The sequence below is a fragment of the Macrotis lagotis genome, chromosome 3 (assembly GCF_037893015.1).
Source record: "Macrotis lagotis isolate mMagLag1 chromosome 3, bilby.v1.9.chrom.fasta, whole genome shotgun sequence".
In the NCBI taxonomy this organism is placed as follows: Eukaryota; Metazoa; Chordata; class Mammalia; order Peramelemorphia; family Peramelidae; genus Macrotis; species Macrotis lagotis.
In genome coordinates, this window is record NC_133660.1 from 302,234,958 (window position 1) to 302,245,890 (window position 10,933).

Consider the following 10,933-nt stretch of genomic DNA (forward strand, 5'->3'; position numbering starts at 1 on the left):
AGAGTGAGACCCAAGGATGGTGGATAAGGTCTGAGTTTATTTGAGAAAAATACCTGCTTATATTTTGTAGAGAAGGAACAAGGGGATTAGCTTAGGGGTGGAGTTGGTATGCCTTGCCCTGAGAGAAGGGATAGTCTGTGATCTGTTTGTTCTTGATAATGGAGGGTGAAGCCTCTTTCCTTTATCTTGGCCCTTGGCATGCCTGGAATTTTGTTTGCTCCTTTTATCTTATCTGACAGGGGGCTTCTTGGCTCCTGGTATGTCTGGAATTTATTTGCTCTTTTTATGGGGGCTTCTTGGCCCCTGGCAGAATATACAGTTCGAGGCCCTTCATTTTCTTAAAGTTGATGCAGTCAGATCCTGTCTTCTTGGCATTTGAAATGCTTCTTTATGACCTCTTTCAAGATTTTCTCCTTGATATAATAATTCTGGAGTTTGACCCCCAATATTCTTGGTATTTTTATTTTGGCTCCCTTTCATGAGAGAATCAATATATTCTTTCAATGTCTGTTTTTCCCTCTGCTTCCAGAATATCAGGTCAGTTTTCCTTAAGTATAAGTCTTTATTATGGAGTTCGTTTTATTCATTCAACATTTTTCAAGTAAAACTATAATTCTTCAGTTGTCTCTCTTAGATCTATTTTACAGCTCAGTTGCTTTAACAGAGATATATTTTGATATTTTCTTCTATTTTCTTCATTTAAAAAAATTGTTTAAGATTTCTGATGCCTCAGACTTTCCCAGACTCCAATGTTTATTTTTAGAGAATTTTTCTTCATTTAACTTTTGCTTTTCCTTTTCAAAAGTCAATGCTATTTTTGAAGTCCTGCTTTTCTTTTTGAACAATTGTTCTTGTAAGAGAAACATGTTTGTTTAGCATTTGTTCTAATTTATTTTTTAAAGTATTTGTTTTCTTCTGTGCTTTTTTTCAATGTAAGATGTTAATTTTCTCTTGCATAGGGGTATAATTTTCTCATGTTTCTTTTCTCAGATTTTCCATTTGATTTTTAAATTCCTTTTCTCTCTATTTTAAGAAATGTTTCTTAACTTGAGACCAATTCATATTCTCCTCTAAAATTTCACTTAGAGTTATCCTTCTCTACTCCTTTTCTGTATTCTTGTCTCCAAGGTAACATTCAATAGTGCTTACCTTTTTTCATTTTGGTAGTTAAATTTTTCTATGAACTTATTTTGGGAAAGGATTTGGTTTGGAAAACATCAATGTATAGAACCCTAGAGTCCTTGCTTCCTCGAATTAGATTTTCTAGGGGATAACTCAGTGAACCAACCAGTAAGGAAAAAGAAATTGTCTCAGGATTCAGCAGCTCACACTTCCTGGAACTGGATCTGGGATGTCCTCACACAATCTGAGTTAGCCCAACAGGAATACAAAATTCAGGTTCTTTCTCTGGGTAATCAGTTGACCACCTACTTTATATTTTAATCATTCCCTCAACATCTCCCCATCACCTAAATCATGATCTATGAAAATTGCTGTATCCTTTATTGGGTTCTTTAAAAATCAACTTTGACATTATTCTGTCTTATCTCTTCTAACCTTAGCTTAAGCAGCTTTATTTGTGCAAATGCTTGTAAGTATCAAAAGTTCTATTTGGGAAATCAAAAGTAACAGTAATGGGGCAGCAATGTGGCACAGTTAGTAGAGCACCAGCCCTGGATTCAGGAGTACCTGAGTTCAAACCTAGCCTCAGACAATTAATAATTACCTAGCTGTGTGGCCTTGGGTAAGCCACTTAACCACATTGCCTTGCAAAAAACCTAAAAACAAAACAAAAAAAAAGTAAACGAATATTCTCTATGGAATTTGACATTTAGATATTCTCAATCAAATTTAACCAATTTGACCCCCTTCTTTATTCTCTATATTGGCTTTCATATTTCTCATGTTATAATATTAATTTCTTCATTATTGGTATGTTTTCTGACTCAATGTATGTCTCCAGAGACCAGCACGCAGCATATAAATGTCTCATAACTATTGTCTCAATGACTCATCAAACCTGAAAGTCATAATAAAAAAACATGTTTTTGATTCCATTCCACTTTTTTTCAAACTTGCTGCTAAACAGAAAACATATGGTCAAGTGTGTATCTGTTCTTCTAAGAAATATTTATGAAGGGGTGGCTAGGTGGCTCAGTGGATAGGACACCAGCCCTGGAGTCAGGTGCACCTCAGTTCTAATCCGGCCTCAGACACTTAATAATTAGCTAGCTGTGTGGCCTTGGGCAAGCCACTTAACCCATCTGCCTTGCAAAAAAAATGAAAAAAAGAAATATGGAGTTTTCACCAAAGGTCTTTAGTTGTCTCAGTTTCTGAGGAACTAAGGGTCTTCCCCCTAGTGTGGACACAATTCACTTTACTTGGTTTAGCTTTGTATAAAACAAAAACTTTTAAGTTAAATAGTTCCAAATTGAATTGATGCGCACTTTAAACAAAATTGGTGTGTTTTCAAATTGGGTCTTCAGTTCTTTATCCTTCACCTTGATGGGCGCAGCATTATTAGATTAAAAATATTCTCTAAAACAAAAATTTTAATTGGCATTTGCTTTTAATGGGGAAAATAAAAAACTAAATATTTTTAATACACTTTTTTGTTTATATCTTTCCCTCAGTCTAATGTTTTCCTATATTCTATTACAAAATTAGAGCTACAATTAGTTTTAAAGGACATATCTTCTAGAACCCTCATTTTTATAAAAATAGTTTAAAATTTATATGGTAATATCATATAGAAAATTCATAGCAGGAGAAAATTTTAAAAATTCCTCCTTATGATTTAGATATTCTCCTATCAGGTCTTATGATTCTAAGAACTACCTGTCTTTCCTCACTATTTCCTGTTATTCATTTTATACATTAAAATAGAATATTCAACACCAGAGTTTTGTTTAGGTCTGAAATGATAAAAGAGGAAATATCTTCTTTTTATGATGTTTCTATTAAGAGGAAATTAAATGAAAAGTTTACTTGCTCACATAAAAAAGGAAATTTATTTTGCTATATGATTTGTACTCTTGCATTTTCCTTAGGAGACATTCATATCTTAGCAAAGTGAATTTTCTAACCATTGTGGATATACAAACTACAGCAATGATAGTAAAAGTACCTGATGGAATAAATTATAGGCAATAAGAAAATAAAACTTATTCTCTTTGCAAATGAAATAATAGTGTACATAGAACATCCTAGAAAACCAGCTAAAAACTGGTTTATTTCAACTCTCAAAGTTGTAGGATATAAAATAAACCATATACATATGTATATTGATACGAAATGTTTATGTAAACTGCTAGAAAGTACATTATAGAAATCTCTTCCCAAAAATTATAGACCATGTTTGTGTGGAAGTTGCACCAGGATTGTGAACTAGGTCAATGTTAGGAAAATGACAAGTAAAATTACCCACATCAATAAGAAAAATTTTTTTAAAATTATAAGATTTTTTCAATAAATTAAGAAAAAATATTTTGATAAAATGCTTCACCAGTTCTTGTTAAAAAAATGACTTGAAAACTTCTGAAGAAATGAAAGCTTTTTGAAGAAAAGTTGTGCTAAAAAAACAAGTAAATATGATATGTAGCAGGAATAAACTACAAGTCTTCCTATTAATATCAAAGGTGAAGCAAGGATACTCATTATTATAACTATTATTGAATATTTTCTTTGTAGCCCCAGCATTATCTTGTCATATGGGAATTTATGCATAACTTATAGAAATCCTGGTGATTTTTCATCAGTATTTTAAGGGTAATTGTTTTATATTTTTATTGCTCTCCTTTTTTTTATACTTAGATAAGATAACAAAACTATACTTAATTCACAAAAAGGAGTTTAGTAAAATTTCTTTTGTAATTTATTCAGGTAGTAAGTTTAATTCTGGCATTAACTACTTTAAATGTTTGTAAGAAGTCACTTGTAAACATCTTATTTTTTCTTTAAAAGGAATTTATTAGGGAGAAAGGGGAAAACATAGAATAAAAGGACTTAGGGAACAATAGGATTCAGGGAAACTTAGCTATAGCAACTATGGGGTAAAAATATTGAAGCAATTTCTCTGATGGACCTATGATGAAGAATGCTATCCATCCCAAAGACAGAGCTGATGGAATCACAATAGAGCCTGAATTACATGTTTATAAGTTTGTTTTTCTCTCACTTAATTTTTCTTGAAGTTTCTCTTTCTTTGTGGTGGGGGGGTGTTATGTTTACTTTTACAACATGATTATTCTAGAAATGATAAAAAGTAAAATGTTTTAAAATGAATTTATTGTTCAACTTATTTTTCTAACAAAGTGAGGTTTAAGTATGCTATTAACTTTTTAATTAATTTGGGAAATTTATATTTTGTGAAAACTCATCAAATTCATTTAAATTGGGTAAAATACTTCCTGTTCATTGTTTTAATTTAATTTTTCTTTTTGATATTCCCCTTTTTTATTTTTCTTTGATTTCTTGATTTTTCTTTCCTTTCTAATGATTATTTCTCTAGTTGCTTTTAATTGCATGCCCAATTCATGATTTTTTGTCTCTTTTATTATTTTATCAATTTATAAGTATAACTTATTTTGAAATACTGTTTTGGGTCAATCCCATAAATTCTTTCATATTGTCTTATGATGATATTAACTTAAGTAAAGTTTTCATTTTCTATAATTTTTTTTTTACTGTTCATTCTTTTTTTTTTTGAGTTTTTGCAAGGCATTGGGTTTTAATGACTTACCCAAGGTCAAACAGCTAGGTAATTATTACATGTATGAAGTTGGATTTAAACTCAGCTGCGCCTGATTCCAGGGCAGGTGCTCTATCCATTGTGCAACCTAGCCACCCTCCACCATTCATTTTTGAGAAACAGATTCTTTATTTCACAATTAATTTTAATACATTAATTCACAAAATTTTATTGAATACAATTTTAGTGTATTATTGTCCAAAATGCATGTATTGAGTATTTAAGCTTTTCTGCATATCTGGTGATGGTCTTATTTCATAATAATTGACGAATATTTGTGCCTTTATCATGAACGTCTGATGAAAAGGTATAATTCTTCAACTATTCTCTCCACGTCTAGCATATCTGTTTTCTAAAATTATTTTTAAAATTGATTTTAATATGAAAAGAATCAAAACAAAGCCTCAAAGAAAATAAATGAAAATGGAACACAAGCCCTGTAAAAATAAGATATAATTGTTTTAGGTGAAACAATAAGGGGAAGTGTAAGAAAATTATGAAAATTAATAGCTTTATAAAAAAAGCTCAAAAAAATTGAAGAATGCAAGCCTTTAAAGCAGAATTAGGATATTGGTAAAAGAGGTAAAAATATCTCTAGGAATTAAAAAAATCAGAAAGAATAGACTAAGTGAAAAAAAAACTAAAATTCACTAAAAATGCTTCTTTAATAATTGTAATTGAGAAATAGTATATAATGATTCTGTGAGACAAAAAAATAAAATAAATCAAGATCAAATCAATAAAAAATAAAAAGTGTGAAATACAGCATTGTAAATAGCACCCACTTTTAAATAACTTAACAGGAGATAATTTCTGAATTATTAAAACTCAAAATTAAAAAAAAGAACTAAGACATCAGACATCAATCAATTATAATGAAAGACTGCTCTAGTATCTTAGTCCCCGTGGATAAAACTTAAACTGAAAGGATATTACAATAATTTAAAAAAGTGTGAGCAAAAATGTTGCTATGGCCCCATAATTAAATGTGTCAGTGATTGAATCTGAAGTCAATTTTTTTAATGCTTATACAAGACTTCAACCACAATTTAAACCAATTGTTATTTTTGCTCATTTCTAATAGTAGATTCGTTTGTAGAAATGTTTTATTGGCAATATTATATGGAAAAATTCCAAATGGCTTCATTTCAGAAAAAAAAAAATTCATGTAAACTGTGATGTCTTTCAGAATTTTCTATTAAGTATAAACAAAGATTAGCATATTCAAATTAAAAAGTGAAAATGAACTGGAGGAGAATGTTTTGGTAGTTGTGGTAAAAACAATAAAATGAATAGTAAAGAAATGAACTAGATACATTCCATATCTTAGAATTTAGTAATTTTTCTCAATTTGATACTCTACCTTTTCTTTCTCAAACAGGATTTTTTATGCTCTTCTACTTTCTCTCTATCATATATTCATAAAACCATAAATTTAGAAGTCTAATTGACAGAAACCTAGAATTTCTATAGTGAAAATAATTCATTTCATTATTGACAAAACAAATAAACAGAATTTTAAGCAGTTTCCCAAAACAGAGAAGAAATTAAAGGAAAGATTGGACTTGACATTCAACATTCTTTCTATTACGGCATAGAAATTCTTGTCCTTCATGCCTTTTATTAACATTAAGAGGCAAAGTAGGGTCCTTATATTAATGTCTCTCTTTTACTACTTTGAAATAATTATAAAAGCAAGGTAAATTGCACATTAGAAATTGTTCATGTACAATTGAGTATCATTATCAAAGGGAAAAGATAAAATACTTTGAATTATAATGTAAAAGAAAATTCCATTGTAATAGTTATCCAAATATTACAAATTCATGAAGCCCTCATTTATTATTCCTGAATATTTATTTATTATTACATATTTAAGTTTCAATTCTTGCAGTTTGGGAAAAGTAGTATTAAAACAGGAAATTATATATTTGATTATATTATTTGAAAACTGTAATCACTAACTCAGGGGTTCCATAGCTTCTTCATGGCATTTTTAACTTCTGCATTCCTTAGGGTATAGATCAAAGGATTGAGTAAGGGTGTTATGATGGTATAAAAAACAGACACCAGCTTATCAAGAGGGAAGGTAGTTGGGGGCCGGGTGTACATGAATATGCAAGGACCAAAGAATATGATGACAACAATGATATGTGAACTACAGGTGGAGAGGGCTTTGCGCTTTCCCTCTGCACTGTGATTTCTCAGGGAGTGTAGAATAATTGTGTAGGATACCATCAGCAAAATAAAACTTACTGTACATAGGGTTCCACTATTGAAAACTAGTAAGAGATTTATTACATATATGTCCATGCATCCTAATCTCAACAAAGGTTGCAAATCACAAAAATAATGGTCAATAATATTGGGACCACAGAAGGGCACAGTCAAGATAAGTATTGTCTGAACTATAGAATGCAGAAAAGCCAATCCCCATGTCAAAAGAATCAGAATACTACAAACCCTCTGGTTCATGATGACAGGATAATGTAGGGGTTTACAGATGGCCACATAGCGGTCAAAAGCCATTACAATGAGAATCAGTATCTCCATGCAGCCAAAAAAATGCATGGAAAATATTTGAGTAATACACTGATCAAAGGAAATGGTGTTCGTTTGAGAGATGCTGTCCACAATCAATTTAGGAGCTGTGGTGGTAGAGAAACAAGAATCTGCAATGGATAAATTTGTTAAGAAAAAGTACATAGGGGAAGCAAGAGAAGGACTGGTCTTGATTGTCAAAACAATTAATAAGTTTCCCAATATTGTGGCAGTGTACAACCCCAAGAAAATGGCAAATACTATTTTATGCATCTCTGGGTCCTGAGTCAATCCAAGCAGAATGAATTCAGTCACATTGTTTCTCATCTCTAAGACTTGTGGAAAGGACACAGGTGAGAACTAGGAAAAATAGCAAAGGAATAAAGAAGAATTAAAATAGACAAAAATTTGAGAAACTAACAAAAAATAAACAGTGCATCACTGTATAATTAAGCTTCAATTATTTCAATTTTAAAAGCCTTAGATAGAAAAGTTTAAAGTATGAAATACTCCCATAACCTTTTCCACTCCATCTAACACATTTTGTGTCCATGTTATGAGTCTTTATATGAGAAAGAAAGAAATATTGTCCATCTTTTCATTGTGCAGTGACTCATATATGCCATCATGAGTCAAACTTCCAGGAAGACAATGATGAATAACTATGGGTGGGTTGAAATTAACTCTATTGAATAGAATTAAGAGTTATTAGATTCATTTAATAAGTTTATTTTACCATTTTATTTTATGTGTTTTTGTTAGTGAAAAGTCAAAATCTAACTATGCCTCTCTACTTTTCTAGAAATAATACTATTGCGTTTAATTGCTACAATATCCAACCATACATACTAATCTGCCAAAAGTAGACCTAGATTCTTGTGCTTCACTTGTTCCTTTCATTGAATCTCAAAGAAAATTCATGAAATGTCTTCGTTCAATTTTATTAAAAGGAATTCCCTTGACATCTTTTCTTATAAATAAAAATTCAGATTCCAATTTAAAATAACTAATAACAATTAAATTAAAATTTGTTTGCATTTTGATTTTACTTTAGAGAATTATAAACTATTTAGAAGATTTTGAGAGTTATATTTATTTTTCAGTAAATTACCACAAAAGTTTCAAAATCTGTGCTGTGAAATCAAATAAAAAGTTTCTGTTTTTTGTCATGTGACTGACAACCATATCAATAATTGATAACGATTTTCACATTCCCTATGTTTTCTCTTTTCTTTGGCTTGGTGTTCAAAACTTTAATTTCCTGATTTCCCTGCCCTCAATATGCTGGTAATCATCAAAGTCCTTCTCTAAATTCCTAACAGAAACTCAGAACAATAATACGTATATGAGTCAACAAGGCACAAATTCACTGGGATCAACAATTCTCTTAGTCTGAACAATATGACTCAAATACACTCCAAGTTCCATTAAAATTTGTGGTGCTATGTCAGATGTTGGCTCTCATTTAATAGATAGCTTAATACATCATGGATTAAGTTTTAGTAGAGATATCAAAGTTTATTGCTATTAATCACCTCCTTTTGAAAAGAAGGAAATTAAAATCCGGTGAAAGAAACATGTTTTACCCAGCCAGATAAGATTTGCTATTTGGTCATCAGATCAGATTCACATTTATTATTAAATGATTGTATATCTTTATCTTATACCATGCTAATGAATATTTCAAACAAAATACAGGACATTAAATTCATAACAATTAAATAATGTTGTTAGAAGCAATAACAGCAGCCTGTAAAAGTTGATTTATGTCCTGTCATTCAAAATGTTAGGTATCTCATCATTTTTCAAATGTAAGTTTAGTAACTATGACTTTATCCACACCATTCATAAAAATTTTGAAGATGGTAAAATTGTATATCTGATTTCTACAAGCTATCCAAACATTGTGATATAATTATTGTAAATTGTGGGGGTAGATATTTCAAGTTTCATTATTCCAATTTTGTTATAGAGATAGAATGATAAAAAGAGGTTTCTTGAATTATTAACCATCACAAACATAGTAATTATAAGAGGAAGAATAAAATATCCTTCCTCCTCGTTCCTTATCTATAACTTAATCCACCGCACTACAATGCCTCTAGGGACTAAGACCAATCCCAGGTAATTCACTGAAATATTCCATTGCTCAAAAGTTGTTCCGAAATCAACTCATTCGTTAATTATTGTTGCTTGCATCCAATACTCCAAAGGCTTTTTTAAACTTTGAAATAAAGAAATAGGTAGAAAATAGTGATATTACTCTTCCAATGATCTCACTTATCTTTTAAAATGTTATTTTTATTACCCAAAGGGAAATTATGTTTATATGCAATATTTTATTCAATTGGCAATTGGAGTCTTGAAAATTCTTAAAGTATAATGGCAATAATAATACTATTTTTATTTTTTTTATTTTTTTATTTTCTTTAGGTTTTTTTTTTCCTTTGCAAGGCAAACAGGGTTAAGTGGCTTGCCCAAGGCCATACAGCTAGGTAATTATTAAGTGTCTGAGACCAGATTTGAACCCAGGTACTCCTGAATGCATGGCTGGTGCTTTATCCACTATGCCACCTAGCTGCCCCAAATAATACTATTTTCAAAGGAAAAAAAGGACAATATAAGGAGATGCATAAGGAAAGGGAGGTAAAGAGGAGTGTAGGAGAGAAGAGGCAAGAGGAGCATAGGGATAATGTAAACCTAGGCACACATTATTAAACTACACATAAATATTATGATGCTTTGCATCTATTTTATAACATTTTTATGAAACAAATAATTTGTTTAAATCATTTTGAAAATAATCTTATGGGAGGCACATATTAAAATATTGCAAAGAGAAACCAGGATCTTCCCTGAGCTCTTCTCAGCTTCACTGAGAAATAGTTTAAATCAAGCACTTAAACAGATTTTGGAGCGGTATAATCAACAAAATAATATGGTGTAACACTTTTCTAACTTCAAATATTTTGTAAGTATTTCAGAAAATATCTGTCTCAATTGGTTAAATGTTGATTTAACCAGGTCAGTTCAGGCCACATGTGGAGAAGCAGATTAGTCCCCAAGGCCCATGGGCTCTGGCTTGGCAGGTCTCCTGTATGACAGTCAGATACCATATTCCAAACACTGGAAATACAGCACAGTTGGCCTGACTAGGTTATGCAATGACAAAGCAGGAAATAAGACTGTAGCACTTGAGGCCCTAGGATAAAAAGTCAATGTATAATCACTTGCCCCAGTATATGAAGCAAAGGTCAGTCCACCTTTTACCTAAGAACAGAGTTAAACTTAAAAAAAAATACCAATTAAGGTAAAATATGAGAGAAACAGGGAAAAAGATCTGATGATAAGAGGTTCTGATGGCAACCAAGAGGATCAAAATGTCATCTCAGAGAGACAACCAGTGGCAAAATGCCCAAGTATGTAGAATGAAATGGGTTAATAAGTTGATATGGAGTTCAAAAAGGCCTTTTGGATAAGGTCAGATAGAATTTTAAAAAACAGATATGACAGGGAGAAGAGAAATTGGGAAAAGGATGTTAAATAGGGAAATTATTTTTAAAAGAAGCAAGAGCTTGACTGAAGAAAAAAACTCCATTAAAAGTGGAATTGACAAAATGAAAAAGAGATACAAAAGTTAAG

General features: G+C 31.0%; 1 protein-coding gene across 1 annotated transcript; it reads right to left on the reverse strand.

Annotated features, from left to right (window-relative positions):
• Window positions 1-6,715: 6,715 nt before the first annotated feature.
• On the reverse strand, window positions 6,716-7,624 carry LOC141517019 (olfactory receptor 4C11-like). The gene has a single exon (XM_074227959.1). The coding sequence runs from the start codon at window positions 7,616-7,618 to the stop codon at window positions 6,716-6,718; it is 903 nt and encodes a 300-aa protein (XP_074084060.1). The 5' UTR covers window positions 7,619-7,624.
• Window positions 7,625-10,933: the final 3,309 nt, after the last annotated feature.